A 20,987-nucleotide genomic window follows, 5' to 3' on the forward strand; every position below is an offset into this window, starting at 1 on the left:
TTTCACAACTAGTCCACTCAAAACTCAACCAAAACATGGCTGAAACCCGAATCCGATTTGGAATACTCGGATGTGCAAACATAGCCCGAAAGGTATCACGGGCTATGCTTCTATCCGATAACATAACCATATCCGCCATAGGCAGCCGTTCCTTAGACAAAGCAATCGCTTTTGCATCCGAAAACCATTTTCCAGAATCCACCAAAGTTTATGGAACCTACGATGCCGTATTGGATGACCCTGATGTCGATGCGGTTTATGTCCCGCTACCAACTAGCCTACACGTGAAATGGGCTGTTTTGGCTGCTGAGAAGAAAAAACATGTTTTGTTGGAGAAGCCTGTCGCGCTTAACGTTGGCGAACTGGATACGATACTGTCGGCTTGTGAATCGAGTGGGGTGCAGTTCATGGATGCTACCATGTGGATGCATCATCCACGGACTGTAAAGATGAAGGAGGTCCTTTCTGATGAGAACAAATTTGGCCAACTCAAATCGGTACATTTGTTTGTCTTTTTAATATGTAAAGGATATCATATATGTGGACATATATTTTTCACATACATATATGAAAAATCCCCATATAATCATATCAGTTTAAATTCTGATTATTATTATTACTTTTTTTTAAAATAGTCTTTCAAGTTATCTTTAATCTGTTAGAGGATATATTACAATACAAAATATGGAGCAAAATCACTAAGCCCAAAATTTATGAGAGACTAGGTTTAACAGAGCTCAAACTTGTAAATCTGAAGAAAAAAAAATTATTTCTGAACTATTACTAGTAATAATTTAACGAATATCTTTGGACACATATTTGATTGTAGTAAATATGTTTTTGTAGACTTGATGGTGACAAAATCTCCATCAATAAAGACCCGATTTCAAAAACAAAATATTTTAAGGGATATGTCGGTTTTAGTTTCTAATGAGTTTTGATTACTTTTAAGGGTGAGAAATTTGAAAGTGAAATTGTGTAATGCTTAATTGTATATAGGTTCATAGCACATTTTCATATGTTGGAGAAGGCGATTTTCTTAAGAACGATATTCGTGTAAACCCGAATCTAGACTCCCTAGGAGCTCTTGGGGATACAGGATGGTACAGCATACGAGCTATTTTATGGGCTTACGATTATGAGCTTCCAAAAACAGTGACCGCGCTTCGATACCCTGAGTACAATGATTTAGGGGTATTATTATCATGTGGCGCTTCTTTAAACTGGGAAAAGGAAGGCAAAGTAGCAACTTTCTATTGTTCATTCCTTACGAATTTATGTATGGACATAGTTGCACTTGGTACTAAAGGAAACTTTCGTGTCCACGATTTTGTTATCCCGTTTAATGAAAAGGTTGGACCATTTTATGCAGTAGCGAATTCTAGATGGGCCGAATTGTCAATTGGGTGTGTGCCTGAGCCAAGTGAGTATAAAATCACAACCGATCATCCTCAAGAAGCGTTAATGGTTCAGGAATTTGCTCGACTCGTTCAGGGAATTCGCGATAATGAGGATAAACCGGAGACCAAGTGGCAGATCATCAGTAGAAAGACTCAGGTGGTCATTGATGCAGTTGTAGCATCCATTAAGAATGGTTTCCAACCTGTTGAAGTTGTTTACTAGATGTCCTCTGTTTTTGGGTTTTTGTGTTTGAAATAAATTGTCGTTTGCTAAAATATTGTATCTTGACATAAGACACCGAATCCCCTAAACAGTTTTGTTATTGCTATGGACTCGAGTATGCTAGTAAATTTGGGGCAATGTTACGTTGCATTGAACCTTCAAACGATCAATAAAAAACCATTCCGTCATGAATTTTTTTTTTTAAACAATGCAAGAAATTGAAAATTAGCCCGTTCGTTTAACAAAATCTTTAATATATTAATTGAGAATTCAAGCGGATGTAATTTGCCAAAATTCGAATAGTGGTACGGGATGTGACCACGAAAGGAATGAATGACCCAAAAGAAAAAGAGTGAAAACACCAAAAAGTAACCCGTTATAGAAAATCAACCTAGTAGGATGCGGTGTGGGAAAACCCGAATGGTGGCACGAGGTGTGACTTTGATGAATTGTAACTCACCCAAGTTTTTTAAAAGTGTGCAAGTAACCAAGAAGTAACTCAAAGTAGAATTAAAGCGTGATGCGATGTAGCAAAAAGCGAATAACGTTACGGGACGTGACCATAAAAAGGTTGGATTAACTAAAAGAATAAAAAGGCAAAAAAAATCAATAAGTATATTGTAAAAAAATCGAATTAGATACGATATGACAAAATTTGAATAGTGATACGGAGTTGTAGTGTGCACGAACATCCTTTTACTTTAATAATGTACTTGTATATTATATTTGAAAATTTTGTAAGGTTAAGGAAAAATTGGAGGGGTTTGGTGTTTATAAAAACATTTTTTTTAAAATTTGTAAAATTACAAGACCGGTGTTGTAACCTTGTCCAAATCATCGAAGCCCAACGTCTACAACACCGGTTTTCCCAAACGTGGATCCAATTATCACTGTTTACAATACCGGTCTTTATGAACTTGTTCAATTTTTGCACTTGTATGATTGATTATTGAATCAAAATTTTGGCAGGGGAGTGTGACAAAGAAACCAGTAAACAATTAAAAGGGAATTTAGGGTTGGGTTTTATTTGGATTATATGTATATGTCGTGTGTATATATATATATATATGGTAAAGTTATTTTGAGAACTTTTTTTTTGTGAGAACCTTTGAAAACTTTTCAAATCAAGCCCAACCAATGATTGTTCTTTACATAAAAATTGTTTTTTGATTGTTTTCTAAATAACTTATGTGTAATTTTGAAGTTTATAATTGTGTGGATGCATAATTTATTATCCGTTATACAACTATGTGGAGATTTGGATAGTTGATCATATGTGCACGAATATTGCTATGATCACATGTATGCAAGTCGATCAGATGTAATCATAGCAATATTCGTGCACATGTGATCAAGAATCCAAATCTCCACATAATTGTATAACAGATGATACTCCATGCCTCCACACAATTATAAACTTCAATATTACACATAAATTATTCAGAAAACAATAAAAAAAAATTTTCATGTAAACAATAATCATCGGTTGGGCTTAATTTGAAAAGTTCTCAAAGATTCTCGCAAAAAAAAGGGTTCTCAAAATAACTCTTCACTATATATATATACATATATATAGGCTAGAGATCCAGAGAGGAGGTTCTTTAGGAGAGAAGGTTCATTTTTTATTTTTTTTAGCTTGTTTTTTTGATTTTTTTTCTTTTTATCACTTTTTATATTCCTTTTTTAATTAATTCAATCCATAGAAAAATTAAAAATAAAAAAAAAAAAAATTCCTAACCCGAGTTAATGAGTTATACATGTAAGGATACGGTACGGGCTTCGCCCTTAAGGATATTAATAAGGGGTAACTGGTGGGAGTGATAGGTCGTAGAGGGTGATAAGTCGTAGAGGGTGATAAGTCGTAGAGGGTGATAAGTGATGGGGTGATCTACCTAACGGGTTTCACCCTTAGCTATTATGGCTCCGCTATAAGCCTAGAGGCTTCGCCTATAGCTTACGGGCTACGCCCTTTGGAATAAAAAATATTTTTAAAATTTTTTATATTGAATAAGTTAATTAAAGAGAGAATGAAAAATGTGAAAAAAAGGAAAAAAGTTTAAAAAACAAATTAAAAAAAATTAAAAACGAACCTTCTCACCCTTCTCTCCTTAAGGTACCTTCTCATTTGATCTCTATCCTCTATATATCTATATAAATATAAATATAATAGATACGAATATATAATAAAGGGGGTCAGTTGGTTGTGGGTGGCAGATTACAAAACTGTCCTCATGTGTGGGTCATGTGTGTCGACTTAACGGATAAATAATAACGCTATTAGCCACAGGGACGACATAACGTACAAAGAATGTGACAAATTTGGACATATTTGCTTAAAAATTTCAAGCAGGGACGTAAACCACGAAAATGGGTAAACTATAGGAACGAAACCCGCAATTAACTCAAACTTTTTTTTGACAATTTGTAAAATTACGAGACTGGTGATGTAGCCTTGTCCAACATCAAATTTCACAAACGTGGCTCAAATTGTCATTGTTTACAACACCGGTCTTTATGAACGTGTTCGATTCATGAACTTGTATGAATGATTGTTAATCAAGATTTTGGCTAAGACTGGTATTGAAGATACCGGGTTTCACTGAGTTGGACAATGCGGGTGTTGTAGACATCGATATTTGTAGTTTTACATAAACTCAAAAAAAAAAAGTTTATATAAGGGGGTGTTTGGTAGGAAGGAATCATAGAGATTGGAAATGTAATAGAGAATGGAAATAGTGAGAAAGAGAATGAGTATTTGGAAAGAGAATGAATTTCGTTGTTTGGTACCCACAGAGAATGGATATATAAAATAAAATTTTTTAAAATAATAATACATTTATTTCATATAACATCTTTAAAAAAAATATATATATTCATTCTCACTAATTCTCTACAATTTATAGAGAATGGAGAGAATGAAATCGATTCATCTTTCTCCTTTTTCATTTCCTTTCTCCATTGCAAACAAACAAGAGAAGTCTTTCTTATTCCCTTTCTCGCTTTCCATTCCATCATACCAAACACCCCTTAGACATCTAATCCCTCCATGTTCTTCATTTAAACATTTGTAAATCGTTTAGATAAACTGTTCGTGTATCCATATTCCACACGGTGACACGGATTTATGAGTAGCTGAATTAATAAAGAAATAATCCAGCATTAATAATAATTAAAGATAATTAACCTTTCCTTTTTGCTTTCGTTGTCTTTCTTTTTCACCCTACACGTACGTATAGGAATTTGGATAAACACTACTTGACTATTTTCAATAAATTATGTTTATAGAGGACGATAGCAGTTTGATACTACTTTTTAACTGCAATATATTGACAACTTTGTTGAGGTCGGCCTGTTTAGAATGAATTTGATTATTTAAAAGATAAATGTAATCAAAAACATATTGATCAGATAGAGTTAAGAATACCAATGGCGTATATCCAGTGGTCCACTGGATCAAGAGATTTGATGAAAGGGGGCATAATATTTTTTTTGGGCATTATAGATGGAGAAATTGGTCGTGGTTCGTCATTGTTAGTCTTCCCAGATATCACTTAACGACGAAGGTTTTTTTCTTTTTGAGATACTCTTCCCAGATAAATACGAATAACATATACTGTATAATAATAAAAGACTGGCTCACCATACTGTTATAAAGATTAAAAATAAAACTTTTTACAAGTTTAAAAAATTGTATATCAAAACCAATATGCTATTTACCAAAACTTATGCATAAGTTACAAGTTCAAATAACTTTTTCACCATTACATCTTTAATTTGTTGCATTTTGTACTACTTTATTGCATAGATGTATCGATATGTGTTCGTTCTCTTTGCAAATAAAAATCTACTAGAAAGTTCTTATGCCGCCCCGTTGGACGACGTCGCTGTTTGAATCATCTTGTGGTATTTAACAGGAAGTTTTTAAATGTAAGAAAGTTAGTTAATGGTGGAAATATGTGTCTAATTGCAAAAAAAAAATTTATGAAAACAAAACAATAATTAGAAAACAAATAAATCAAAAAGTTCCTAAAATATGTAAAGAATTTGTAAAGTAAAAAATGTTAGAAAGCAAAAAAAAAAAAATCAAGAAAATGAACTAAACTAATACACCAAATCATCATATGTAAAAGGTCAGGGTTATTTATGTAAAATTTATAGGGTTGAAAATGTAATATCTAAAAGATTGGAAAAAATTTAAAGAGTGGTGGTGGAGGACTCGAACCCACACCCTTTACACAAAAGGTGAGCCCAAGTCCAGCTGAACTAAATCAGATTTTGTTTATTATTGCGTTTAACAAGTATATATCTCTAATTTTTGTTGTATAGAAAAAGCCAAAAAAGCTACTGTTCATTAGTCTCGGCGTTAATGATATTTTAATATCATTACCAATACAAACTCTTGAGTAAATTATACTTTTCGTCTCTAAAGTTGGCACGTTTTTCACTTTTGATCCCTAAACTTTAAAAATTACAATTTTGACCCTAAAGTTGGCCAATTTTTTCAATAATCGTCCTTTGGCCTTACGACGTTAAAAAATAGCTGTTAACGTACGCACGTGCTAGACACGTGAGGGCAATAATGTCATTTCACCTTACACCGAGGGACGAAAAGTGAAAAAATAGTTACTTGAGGGACGAAAAGTGAAAAAATAGCTACTTGAGGGACGAAAAATGAAAATCATACAAATAAACGTATTCTTCCATTCTTTCTTTTCCGATCACCTTCTCCAATCATTTTTACCGATGGAATTTTCCGACTTTGAATCCAAATCTATACCACAAACAAAATCATTTACTCAAATTCATGACATTCAAAACACAACCAATCAAACAAATTATAGTTCAAACATGTGTGAAAACGTGTTTCAGCACGTTCCCGGATCGATTAACACGAGATCTAACAATCATAGATGTGCGGAATCCATCTATAATCGTCTTTAGGGTTAATTAATGATTATCATGATAAACACACACGAAGATAATAAGAACAGGAGATAAACACAAAAATACTATCATTAATCATATGATTACAAGATGAATCCGTATGAACAACATCTACAATGATTACGGATTACAATCATTGAGACGAATCGTGATAGTTTGGGCGGTATCTCGAGGTATAGATCTCTACCTCGAGAACCTAGTGAATGACTTTATGTTGCAACTAAATCATCAACCTAAATTCGTGACCTAAGACTTATATTTATAGGTTGTACAAACAGACTGGGCCTTATTAACTTAATAGTTCTTAGCCTTTTAGAATTATTGCATCGGACAACAGATTGTGCACTTTATGTGCTCTAACAAACTCCCCCTTGGCCGGTGCAATCAATTCTTCACAAACCGATATTAATTATAGAAAGTCTAAATGAATAGCCTCCCCCTTAACTTTGAGATATCGGATCTTCAATGTTGAGACTCGATCTTCTGAAACTGCAATCTCATCTTCAACCTGCAAAATCTCTATATCTTCATGAAAACTAACCAACCCAACACTTCTCGCTGTAGTTCTCCCCCTCAGTAGTAGCACCTCCAAATTAAACATCAACAATCTTCCACCCTAGGATTTATTGCCGGAGACTCTGCTCATCTTGCTTAATTGGCATGTAATGGCGGAGTTGAATTTCCAACAATCAACATCAAATCAATCAGCTCTCACAAAAATAAGAAACTCTGTAGCTTGAATCACAAACTGTAGTATCATGAATCCTGTCTCAACTAGCAGTGTCTGACTCTGTCTTGTATCTTCACAACTCTACCAATCACTCGAAGCCTTTCTAATCAGATATCCTCTTCAGTTGTATACGCTGCCATACACAAAGATCTTTATCTTCGTGACTGCTCCTCTCAGTCACCTGATATCATCTTAATGTCTTGGAATATAGATAAGATTCAATCTTCAAATACTCAACAACAAGTAACCAACTTCATTGCAGCAACACTTCAACAGTTCAAACCGCTATATCAAAAAGATCAACTTCTAATAATACTCCAATAATAACATGATGATCTTCAAACTCGAACATTATAATACTTTAATCACCATCAACCGTTAAACTGAATGAATGAACAGAATAACCTTTGATCTTCAATGAATGTCGAGTAGTTCATATTTTTGCTTAGAAATACCGAGGACTGAAAGTTTTATCCCCCCCCATTTCTCTGCAAAAATCTTGAACTTCAGCCTGTCTTAGGTATCTCCTATCCTGTATGAGGTTCCAAATGGCCTAGAGCATATAACAACTGCAAACTCTTCGCCGATAACAGGGTACACCATTTTCCCTCCAAATTTTCTGGGAAAAACACCTTTACGTGAAACATTGGTATTCACGTAAATTATTGAATCTAAGATGGTAGGAAAAATTTGATGATTATCGAATTTTTTTACCGAAACCGTGCCAAATATGCGCGAAAACGGACCAAAATTTTTCGACCATTACCAAATTTTGAATCTCGCGTAAAAATCCACTTCTAAGACCATAGAAGAAATTAAATTTTACTCAAGATTTCCCGCCTTTTTACTCAAGAAATTAAATTTTTTTTTTTTTTTTTTTTTTTAATAACTACCCTGTTGTGTGCTTCCATGTAATTGATCTTCTGATGTTGAAACACACTGAACCTCTAAAGTAGCTTGAGAACATCTTCGTCGTCTGATAAGAACCATATACGAACTTGTCTCAGCTAGAACGACTATCTTCGTGATGACATCAACTCTCAGTTAAACTAACTTCTGGATGACATCAGCACGAACTTAGATGTTATCTTCGTAAGAACTAAATCTGCATGAAACGAAGTTTAAGTTCGTAAGAACAACTAACTTCGTAAGTGCAATCTAACTTCGTAAGAACAAAGTTACTTTGCAACCAAATGCTAAGTTCGTAAGTGTAAGTTCGTCAGGTGAAAAGGGTTAAGTTCGTGAGGTGTTTTTGGCTATTTTGGGTTAAGTTCGTAAGGTGAAGACCTCATCTGTACGAAGTTAAGACTTAAGTTCGTAAGAACAACTAACTTCGTAAGGTAAATTTGTTTCCTATCTTCGTGAGATGAACTTAGAACGAATTTAAAGTTAAATTCGTTTCCTATCTTCGTGAGATGAACTTAGAACGAATTTAGCAGATCTGGTTGAATTCTTCATCAAAAACCTAATTTTCAGATCTCGTTTGAGGAAATATCATCCTCCAAAGCTCTGATACCACTTGTGAAAACGTGTTTCAGCACGTTCCCGGATCGATTAACACGAGATCTAACAATCATAGATGTGCGGAATCCATCTATAATCGTCTTTAGGGTTAATTAATGATTATCATGATAAACACACACGAAGATAATAAGAACAGGAGATAAACACAAAAATACTATCATTAATCATATGATTACAAGATGAATCCGTATGAACAACATCTACAATGATTACGGATTACAATCATTGAGACGAATCGTGATAGTTTGGGCGGTATCTCGAGGTATAGATCTCTACCTCGAGAACCTAGTGAATGACTTTATGTTGCAACTAAATCATCAACCTAAATTCGTGACCTAAGACTTATATTTATAGGTTGTACAAACAGACTGGGCCTTATTAACTTAATAGTTCTTAGCCTTTTAGAATTATTGCATCGGACAACAGATTGTGCACTTTATGTGCTCTAACAACATGTCAGTCATCTTTTTATTTTCTTTTCTAAATTATGATTTTAATTGAAAGAAAGACGGTGGATGGTGGTGATTCTAGGTGGCGGCGGTTGGTTGGTGGTGAATGTAGACGACGGTGGTTGGAGGTGACTGTAGATGGCGGTGTTTGGTGGTAATTGTAAGCGGTGGTGGCTGGTGGTGATTGTAGGCGGTGGTGGCTGGTGGTGATTGTAGGCGGTGGTGGCTGGTGGTGATTGTAGTGGCGGTGGCTGGTGTTGATTGTAGTGGCGGTGGCTGGTGGTAATTATAGGCGGCAGTGGTTGTGGGTGGCAGTTGCTCGTGGTGGTTACAGACGGCGGTGGCTGGTGCTGGTTACAGACGGCGGTGGCTGGTGCTGGTTACAAACGGCGGTGGCTGGTAGCGAGGCTGTTGTTAGTGGTTATTAGGTGGTGGTGATTGGAGAGGCTTGGGGGTAATGGGAAAATAAATGTGTAGTCAGAAAATTTCATCGGAAAAGATGATCGGAAAATAAAGAATGGAAGAATAAATTTATTTGTATGATTTTCATTTTTCGTCCCTCAAGTAGCTATTTTTCTAGTTTTCGTCCTTCAAATAGCTATTTTTTCACTTTTCGTCCTTCAAGTAACTATTTTTTCACTTTTTGTCTCTCGGTGTATGGTGAAATGACATTAGTGCCCTTCACGCGTCTAGCACGTGCGTACGTTAACGGCCATTTTTTAACGTCGTAAGGCCAAAGGACGATTATTGAAAAAATTGGCCAACTTTAGGGTCAAAATTTTAATTTTTAAAGTTTAGGAATCAAAAATGAAAAACGTACCAACTTCAAGGACGAAAAATGTAATTTACTCTAAACTCTTTGTTAATATTGCAACATTTTCTCCAATGTTTAATCAATTGCATAGCTACAAACAAAATAAAATTCTAGTAAACAAAATAAAATTCTAGTGGGGCAATTACAAATGACTTTTTTTTCCAGTGATAGTAATAATAGTATTACAAAGCTAAAACTTGCTGACAATGACATGCCTTTTGATAATCAATGCAACTTTGTCACCAATGTCTCATACAACAAAAGTATAACAATATAGTGGGTGTTATGCATTGCAGAGCTGGTCCTAAGAATTCAGATGCTCAGGGCTTAATGGTTGAAGTTATACCCATGCAAAAATCTTTAAATGTTACAACTCTATATTTTTGATGGTTTGGAACCTAGTTAAGTTAGGCTAATTCTCATGCCGGATTTATTATCTAAATAAAAAGTTACAAAACGATGTCTAAGTGTATTTTTGTTTTTTACAAAAACTTCAGTTATTTTCTCACAATCTACATTAGCTAAATAATTACTTTTGATACTTATTACTGTTAAACTTATTTAACCGCTCTTGACTCATGGTTAAATGTTAATTTCTTAACAAAATTTATATGAAGAAGTAAATAAACAATACAAATTATTGAAGATAATACTCCAAAAATATAATATGAAACTCCTAATACAAATTAAGTTAAATAAACTTGTTATATAAAAACAAATAAAAATAAAAACTTGAAAAAATGTCACCTTGAAAGTTAGAATCTTAAATTGTTAAAAAAAAAAGGGTCATAGTTGGTGCCAGTATATAAAAGAATAAAAGTGAAAAGTCAATAGTTACGACTCTATGAATTGTTTTATTTTGTTTATATCTATTTTTCATTTAAGCTGAGAAACTCACACCAGTCATTAATTAAATCTACGATGTATAACTATAGGTAGAAATTTGTTGCCTCTTATAATTTTTTTGCCTTGGGCTTGAGCCCATTTGGCCCTTATGCAAGGCTGCCTCTGAATTGGTGGTATACGATGTCACCTCTACTTCTATATAATAGATAACAATAACATTTTTTTTAACACCTTTAAGGTATCAACAAGGTGTGCAAGGTGTATATGTCAATGCAAACTATTTTTCTGTGATATTATCTAGTCAACAATGATAATATCCTACCAAAATTGCCGCATAAACGCTAAAATGTAAGGTCGGTGTCTGAGTATAAATCACTGTAGCTAAAAGTATAAGGTGAAGTGCGTGAGGTACAATGTCTACAAGCAGCATAAAAATAACAATAAAAAGTCATATATATGTTTGATCATAAGAGCATCCCGAATGGGTAGGGTGAATACTATCCAATACAGTGTCACAACACGTCACATCAGAAAAATCTTTTTCCAATATATTTTTCCCAATTCACACACAATATCCAATACATCCAATACATATCAATATATATATCTAGGACCTACCATTTTAAATAATAAATATTAAAGCATGTGATAGAAAAAAAAAACACAACTAATCCTCCGTATTCACCACCACAACTTTCTAATACACTATCCAATACTAACCCAATACATAACATTCCCAATGGTATTATCCGTATTGAAATCCAATACTACTCAATACTATGTACATTGGGGGTGCTCTTAGCTGTTTAAAAAAAAGTTACGGATGTTATTAGAGCACCCCCAATGGTCTTACCCAATACTAACAAATACAGTGTCACATCAGTAAAACCTCTTTTCAATACATTTTCTTCAATTCACACTCAATACCCAATACATCCAATACTTTCCAATACACTCAAACATATTTATTTTTAAACTTTTAATAAATAAAACCACAAATATAATTTAGAAACTAAACACAAATATTATATTAAATCATAAAATACCATTTTATTAATAAAAATGAGTACTATACATTAAAAAAATAACATTAAAATACATTTAAAATAAAAAAACAATCCTAAAAATGAATTAAACGTAACAAGGTTTACGGAAGACTCCAAATATGCTCGACGAGATCATGACGTAGAGAATGGTGGACGTGTCGGTCTCGAAGTTCTTTGATGGTCCGCTCATGCACCCGCTCATGCATACTCCAAGTACGCGGGTGATCTTAGGCGTGCTGTTCGTCCTTTGGTTTGAGTTCGTTTTGAGATCAACGTATAGAAGGTGTTTAGTCCGTTTAAGTAACCGTTTCAAGAACTCTTCGAGACTGGTTTTGATTTCGTTACAAGCTGTGTTTATCGATCCGTTTAGGTATATTTCGATCAACCCATCTGAATACCGTTTAGGTATATTTCGATCAACCCATCTGAATATCAAACATACGTTCACTTGTAGCATGTTTTATAGTTATGCTGCTAAGAATTATATACAAGATCCGGTGATGATGATTAATTAGTAAGTCTTAGAATGAGTAATGGACTAACGAAACAACAACTTAAAATTGATCATAATGTTTGGGGGTCATAAATTCGGAGTCGTTTACGAAACTAAAACTAACTCTTAAACTGAAGATGTTGAAACCAATTTTCTTTTCGAGTCTTTAAATAAGCACTAGTGTTCTGGCAAAAACAAAGTTTTCTTCGTACTAATGAGTAGATGTTGGAACCACGTTATTGTGACCGTCACTGATCATTTATCATTCCTGATATGATAATTGACGATAACTAAAATCCCTATGTCTAGTAATATATATAATGGGCGTATTTACTCTTAAAGAGCTAGTATAGGGTTTCCCATTAAATGATTGGAATTATGAGTACTAATGTTACACACATTAAACACCAGAGGGGTTGAATGTGTAAATACTTTCATTATAAATAGAGAGTCATTAACCCTAAATTAGGTTAATGGAGAATCACATAAACACACCCTAATCCCTCCTAAATTCGTGTGTGTCTTCCTCATTAAATTCGTGCATCATGTTATAGCCGAATTTATCATCCCATTATTACTCAATCATCTTGTTATGGGAACCCGAAATCAATAGCAATCATGCTTTATTTTCTTACAGGTTTCACAGGATGATCTGGGATGTTTGATCACTCGAATCGAATCATGTTTATTCCAACATGTGGTATCAGAGCCAGGTTACGAACGATCAGTCGTGATTCGGTTCGAATTTGATGAATTTCGCGAACTAAAAATCTGCAGATTAAGAACTTCGTGCTGACGTCATCCTTGCGCAGACGTCATCTTCGTGCTGACGTCATCATGGCTTCTGCTCATCTTCGCGCTTACGTCACCTTCGCGCTTATGTCTTCACGAACTTTAACTATCTTCATACGCGAGTTACAGACAAACCCGTTCTTACGTCATCACGAGTTTATGACTTCTTCGTGCTGACATCATCACGGATTTATGACATCTTCGTGCTTACTGCTCACGACTTACATGATTTTTACGTGCCTATGTCATCACGACTTACTGATGTCCTTGTGCTTACATTATCATGAACTATTAGATGACTTCGTGCTTATGTTATCACGAGTTATTACTTAAGTTCGTATTATACTGAAGATGATTTTAGCTGATGAATGAGTTCGTGCTTACTGTTTTACACTATAATTTTGTGGCTAAATTTGCCGCCTCTGAGACCCTGCCTCCAGGGGCGCTGCCCCCGGACCCTTGTAATGTGTGGGGGCTTCACACTAATGTACATGGTTTCATCATTTGTGCCCAAAGGTCAAATGTGATTCTCATGGTGCTATCGTTCTTTTCCTTTTGCATAATGAACACTAAGTATATTAATTATGTCCAAAGGATATTTAATATATTTTGTGTGCTAAAAGGACTATTTTCATGCATAATATACGCAATTCTTGATTTTGTGCCCAAAGGTCAAAAGACAAGCGTTATGTTAACTTATTGTTTTGGTGTTTATAATAGGTTTACTTATCACTAGCTTCATTAATATAATGGTCTTAGTCTCATTACTTTAGCCTCTTACGTATTTTAGGCATTATGTTAGTTCCATTACTTTTAGAGACATTACTTAATTTGCCTTAGATATCTAATTATATTAAGGAATATTATTATTAGCCCTTAGTTAGTTTTAGGCATTACTTTATTTCCCTTACTTTTATAGATATTGCTAGTCTGCCTTAGATAGCTAATCATGTCACTATAACTTCATTACTATTAGGCTTACTTATTTTAGGCATTACTATTATAATCTTCTATTACTTGTATCATGAATTTATATTCTCTTTATTTCCACTGTAGTACCCAACTTAGGCATTAAGCCACTTATTGATGCAAACTTTGCTTCATAAAAAGGTTAATTACCCCTAACTCTGAAGATGCTAGACCTTGACTATGTAATTCACCATTATGAACCTAACTCTTTTGTAGCTTAGAATGCAAATTTTAAGAAAGTGGGATAGGGCGAATCGCTTGTCACTAATGTTAGTCAGAAACTTAATTAATCATAGTATCTGAGGAAATGTATAAAGTGTATGCTACCTTAAATACAAAGGAAATAGCAGTATTTGTGAACACATAATGTAGATGACTGACATGACTCATAAGTTTAAGAGTCCTAATGATAAGTCTCTGACAATTTTTTATGCATTTTATGATGACCTCATTGCTTACTCATTCGACACCTTCAAAATTTGATATAATGCTATGAAGGATAAATGGTCGATGAGTGAACTAAATAGCAATGTGTGTGTAAGAAAATGGTCGCCTTAAGTTGGGCCAACCTTAAGTTGTTCACCTTACTACCACTGCTAATTCTATCAAGAGGAAGGATAATAACAGTAATAAGACTGCAATTAAAGTTCAAAAGACTAATCATGGTGCTCTTACCTCTAGCTTTAAGTCCTTGACGAGCAATCCTAACTGCAAATTCTGATTGTGCCCAGATTGCCCTAAAATCAAGGAGTAGCTAGCTTATAAAGGTAACTTATTTCCTGTAGTATTTGATTCATTTATGTTTGACGTATCTATTAATACATGTGTGAGTGATTCTAGTTCTATGGTTCATGTGATTAACTCAACATAAGGATTCCATACAATTAAGAAGCTATCAAATGACCAAAAAAAGCTTAGAGTTGGAAGGGTTGATTTCTTATATGTCGAAACCATGGAGACTTATGATTTAGATATAAACACTTGAAAGTGTATTAGACTAGTAGATACCTTTTGTGTGCCAAGAATTTCTCAAAGCCTTGTATCTATTTTCCTAGTCTAAGACCTTGAAAGTTATGTATTCATTCATGGTTACGACGAGATTGCCATTACAATGAGTTCATTGGTCCTAGTTTCTTCAATGGATTGATGTATAAGTTAGAACTAGATCATAATTTCTCACAGTTTTTGTTGTCTCCTAACATTGCTAACATAACTAAAAACAAAGACAAAATTACCTAAATAATTAGAGAATTCCTCCATAATGTGGCATAAATATCTTAGCCATATCTCACGAGTTCGCATGATACGACTCATAAAGGATGTAATATTACATTCGCTTGAATTTAGTGATTTTGAAACATGTATTTAATACTTATAAGGTAAAATAGCTTAAGGGATTAAGAAAGGAGCCACTAAAAGTTTCAACTTGTTGGAAATAATTCACTCTGATGTTAGTAGTCCCTATCCCGCATCCATCACAAGCCATACATCATTTATTACATTCATTAATGATTACTCCCGTTATATGCACCTATATCTAATTTGAACCCTTAGAGACTTTTATTGATCTTAAATAATTGGTTCTAAACCAAATTAAACATAAAATAAAAGTTATAAGATCAGATAGAGGAGGTGAGTATTGTGGTTGACATACTGATATTGTTTAAGCTCCCAGTCCTTTCCATAACTTTTGAAAGGAACAAGATATAACTGACCAATACACCATGACTGGTTCTCCTCAACGAAAATATGTTGCTAAAAGGAGAAATAGAACCTTAATGGACATGGTGAAAAGTATACTTGTCAACACTAACTTACCTACTTTCCTTTGGACTAAGGCCTTACGCACAACTTTTTATAACTCAATAAAAGTTTCATTAGAATTTGTTCTTAAGACTCCTGGACATAAAGGAAACCGAGTCTAAAATATATGAACGTATGAGGCTGTACTGCCAAAGCATAACTCTATAACCCTAACTTAAAGAAATTAGATCTTAAATCCCTTCAATATTTCTTTATCGGTTATTAGTTTTATTGCCTTTCCTACACTACTAGCATTATTGACACATAGCATGTCACATTTTATGAGAACTAAGAGATCAGTGGGAGCACGACAAATCATAATTTAAGATTTGCAAGAAGTACAAGAAGCGGGGGGAACCACTCGTTGGTTGTTATTACTCCTCCGATAACTACTCTTGTACCCAACGCTGCTCCTAATATCACTGATCCACCTTCTCCTAATCAAAATCCTAATCCTCCTAATAGAGATATTACTAATATTAAAGCATCTTATTAATAATGCTAAAACAAAGGATCTTAGTACTAATGTTAAAGCATCTTCCTTACTGAACCTGAAAATCAACTCAGGAGATCATCTAGGTCCAACAAGACCATAACTTTGATGATTTCATTATTTAACTGAAGTTGAGGACACTGGAAAGTTTATTGATCCTAGCTTTTATTAAGAAGCCATAAATAGCAAACAAGCCACTTAGTAGTGGAATGAAGCCTTAATTTGAAAGCTCAATTCCATATACCATAATGACGTTTGGGACTTGGTTGAATTTCTTGAATAATCCAAATCTGTAAGTTGCAAATGGATCTTCAAAACCAAATTGGACCGGATGGAAACGTCAAACGCTATAAGGCTAAACTGGTTGCGAAGGGCTTTAGTCAAAAGGAAGGAATCGATTATCAAGAGACCTTATCTCATGTCTCATAAAGATTCCTTAAGGATCGTCATGGCATTCGTAGCTCATTATGATTTAGAGTTACGTTACATGGATGTCAAGATCACTTTCCTGAATGGAAACTTGCAATAAGACGTAAACATGTGAGCCTGAAATTCCATAAGGTAAAGAGTACATGATCTGCAAGTTGAATAAGTCCATATATGGGTTGAAGCAAGCATCACTAAAATGGTACCTTAAGTTTAACGAAGTCATAAAAGGGACAAGACTTCCTGAAGAATCAAGTGGATTAATGCACTAATCTCAAGATCAATGGGAGTAAATTTACAATCCTTGTTTTGCACGTGAATGATATTATACTTGCAAATGACAACTTGGATATGTTGCATGAGTTGAAGCGTTTACTTTTCGCAGAATGTTGACATAAAAGATCTCGGTGATGCCTTTAATGTCACAGGTATCGAAATACATCGGGATAGGCGTAATGATGTTCTAGTTCTTTCTCAAAAGACTTATACTGAACACATCTTAGAACGCAATAATTTGCAACACTACACGCCCACTATATATCTATTAGTAAAAGGAGACGTATGTGATTGTTTCCGAAGTCCAAACATTGAGATTAATAAGTAGCAAATAAGGATGATACCTTACTCGTAAGTAGTTGAGAGCATTATGTACGCTCAGGTATGTACTCGTCCAAATATCGCAAATATTGCCGGTATGCTTGGGAGTTAAGTATATAATCCCGGATTAACATATTGGAAAATGGCTAAAAAGGTTCTACGATATCTGCAAAGGACCAAAGACTACATATTAATTTATAGAAGAGGTGACAACTTAGAAGTAGTGGGATGTTCCAAATTCAATAAGAAATCTACTTCTGGATGTATATTTATGATTAGCTGGCAAACCTATCTTTTGACGGAGTCATAAAGAGAAACTGACTACAACCTCTACCATGATGGTTGAACGTTCATAATTTCATATCATGGGATGTCGTTAAAGAACCTAGTCAGTGGACTCGAAAGTTATCAACTTTATTATTAGACCATTGAAGTTTTACCTTGATAACTCAGCTACCGTAATTCTTTGAACAGTAACAGTTCAACTGGTGTTGAGATGTATCTCAATACAAAGTTTCTGTTTTACGTTAACGGAATGAGGAAAATGTTCTTTGTATTGAGTGCATAAGTACACATAATATGCTACTGGATCCAATGACTGAAGGTCTTCCTCCTAAAATCTTCGTAGGACACGTGTCAAAGATGAGGCTTACTTAAAGACATATTTTGATATGGATAATGACATACGAATGTAACCACCTATGATAAAATGGTTATGTAATGTAGTGATCTACTCAGGTGGCTATGTAATGTATGCACCTATGTTTTTTTGGCTATACTATGTAAAATATGTATGGACCTTACGTAGTATAAACAAAAAAAATAAAAATAGGTCCTTACATTGATTGACCAAAATAAAAAGGTCCTTACATAGTATAGCCAAAAAAACATAGGTGCATACATTACATGGTCACCTGAGTAGGTTACTACATTATATAACCATTTTGTCATAGATGGTTACATTCGTATGCCATAATCTCTATTATGATAGCATGTTGTACTTATTGGTCATTATTATTATGTTAATGAAAATTTTCCTCATTCAATTTTTGTTTGTCTATTAGTTACATTTCGAGCTCATAACAGTGTATAGACATTACATAACAAAATTTGTCTTAGTCAATTGATCATTGCTTATTAGTTTTAAATTTGAGTCATAGTTTAACTAGTGGGGGTCCTGAGTTGATGTTATTCTCTATGACTGTACTTATTGGCTATGATTTCGGTTTAAAACACAATGAGTATTATCCTGGCCAGACTTTCGAATTACTCATAGATAAATGATCGCTTGGTCAAGTGGGAGAATGTTGGAACCACGTTAGTGTGACCGTCACTGATCATTTATCATTCTTGATATGATAATTGACGATAACTGAAATCCCTATGTTTAGTAAATATATAATGGGCGTATCTACTCTTAAAGACGTAGTATAGGGTTTTTCATTAGATGATTGGAATTATGAGGACTAATGTTACACACATTAAACACCAGAGGGGTTGAATGCGTAAATACTTTCATTATAAATAGAGAGTCATTAACCCTAAATTAGGTTAATGGAGAATCACATAAACACACCCTAATCCCTCCTAAATTCGTGTGTGTCTTCCTCATTAAATTCGTGCATCATGTTACATCCGAATTTATCATCCCATTATTACTCAACCATCGTGTTATGGGAACCCGAAATCCATATCAATCATGCTTTATGTTCTTACAGGTTCCACAGGATGATCTGAGATATTTTATCACTCGAATCGAATTATGTTTATTCTATCAGTAGAATCATGTTAAATTTATATATCCTGTACGTTACATATTGAAACTTTAGTCGAGCTTTGAAAACGATTTCGGCGTCGCATGGAGATAACGAGGAACAAGAATGTCATGCAAAAGTTTATTTAAGTTTAATCTTAGTCACCATTCATTTTAACCATTATATGGAACTCTTTTAAATAAAACGAGAGCAAGTATCCGCGTGTTGCGGCGGTAAAATGATGAGGGTGATAGGTCATAGAGTGTGATAGGTTATAAGAGGTGGTATGTCATAGAGTGTCATAGTCAAATGCCTTAGTCGTACGGGCTCCGTCATCGGATTTAAAAATTCGTCGAAAGTATATCGAATAACATCTCTAATGAAAAAACATGAAATTTTAAAAACAGACATATAAGCTTTTTATAATTTATCGATGTACGTTATTGAGATAAAAGATTATGAAAGAATTAGAAGAATAAAATGATTTATGGAGTAGAGAAAATTGTATGCATTGATGTATGGTATATCATACATTATCATGTATACATTGTTGAAATTTAATGTTTGAAAGTTGAAAAGTGAATTTGTTTTATAATATAGTATAGATTAATTACACGTGTTTTGTAAACTACGTATAAATCCCTAAGCTAATTATCATGTTCCATGTCTTACCATTTGGCCGGTCAATATAAAACAAACTCTTAGAAATAAGATTTAGATTGAAGGAAACGATCTGAATAAGTTGTTTCTTCAACTAAGACATTGAATTAGTTTATCTACTGTAGATTTGATAAGGACCATGGTGAATTTCGGTCACTACTCGCTTAGACATGGTTAAGGTAAGGATTCTGTTTTGAAACTTCGTTTATTATATTGTAGTACGGATTTTGGTTTTAAACTTTATTTATTATATAGTAGTACGGATTCCTATTTTAAACTATGATTTCGTTATATTAAGGTACGGATTTCTATTTTAAACTTGTACGTATATGTATATATCAAAACTATGATTTGAATACCGTTTGTTCCTTCTGCGTTACTCTGTTGTTAAATTGATTTTGATATGTCTTTTAAGGCCTCAAAACTATTTTGTTCGTATATGTTATATGTTAGTCATGATCTGAAGGTTTTAAATAAATTCTGATTTTTGAACTATATGTACGAATAATCTTTGAATATGTTAAAAGCTTGATTCGAAATAAGAAAGTTTTTGTAACATTGTACGATAAGAATTTTGAAAGATTATTTATAAAGTTATTTTGATATATGAGAACTTGATATGAAAACCCGAGCTAACCACCTATAGGGGTACTACAGGCACATCATTGGGGGCACCAATGGTGTGACACTTCTGTGGCAGTGTGATTGGTTACGGCGTCTCTGTTTGTAGGTGTGCTATAAAAGCATTGCCTTTTTGTTTTGGAAGGCGTATGAGTCGACTCTAGTTTGTAAGTTCTATTCTGGTAGGGTGGATGGTTGTGTTGTGCCCGATACGCCATTTCACATTTGTAGGGTACATTTGGATCTGCAGGTCCATTGTACATATGTCTGACATTTGTTTTATCGATTCGATATGCAAATGTATGCGTTTTGTTTTGTTGTAGGAGCTCGGTTGGCTTTGAAAATATGGAACTCTGAAATGTAAGCTTTTTGATAATGTTGGATACGAAATATTGTTTTGGAA

The 20,987-nt window shown here is 34.1% G+C and overlaps 1 protein-coding gene across 1 annotated transcript; it reads left to right on the plus strand.

Moving 5' to 3' along the window:
* Nucleotides 1-1,729, plus strand: LOC122606834 (uncharacterized oxidoreductase At4g09670-like). The gene is made up of 2 exons (XM_043779708.1): nucleotides 1-497; nucleotides 1,000-1,729. The coding sequence occupies exons 1-2, from the start codon at nucleotides 36-38 to the stop codon at nucleotides 1,621-1,623; spliced, it is 1,086 nt and encodes a 361-aa protein (XP_043635643.1). The 5' UTR covers nucleotides 1-35; the 3' UTR covers nucleotides 1,624-1,729.
* Nucleotides 1,730-20,987: the final 19,258 nt, after the last annotated feature.

Source organism: Erigeron canadensis, chromosome 7 (assembly GCF_010389155.1).
Source record: "Erigeron canadensis isolate Cc75 chromosome 7, C_canadensis_v1, whole genome shotgun sequence".
In the NCBI taxonomy this organism is placed as follows: Eukaryota; Viridiplantae; Streptophyta; class Magnoliopsida; order Asterales; family Asteraceae; genus Erigeron; species Erigeron canadensis.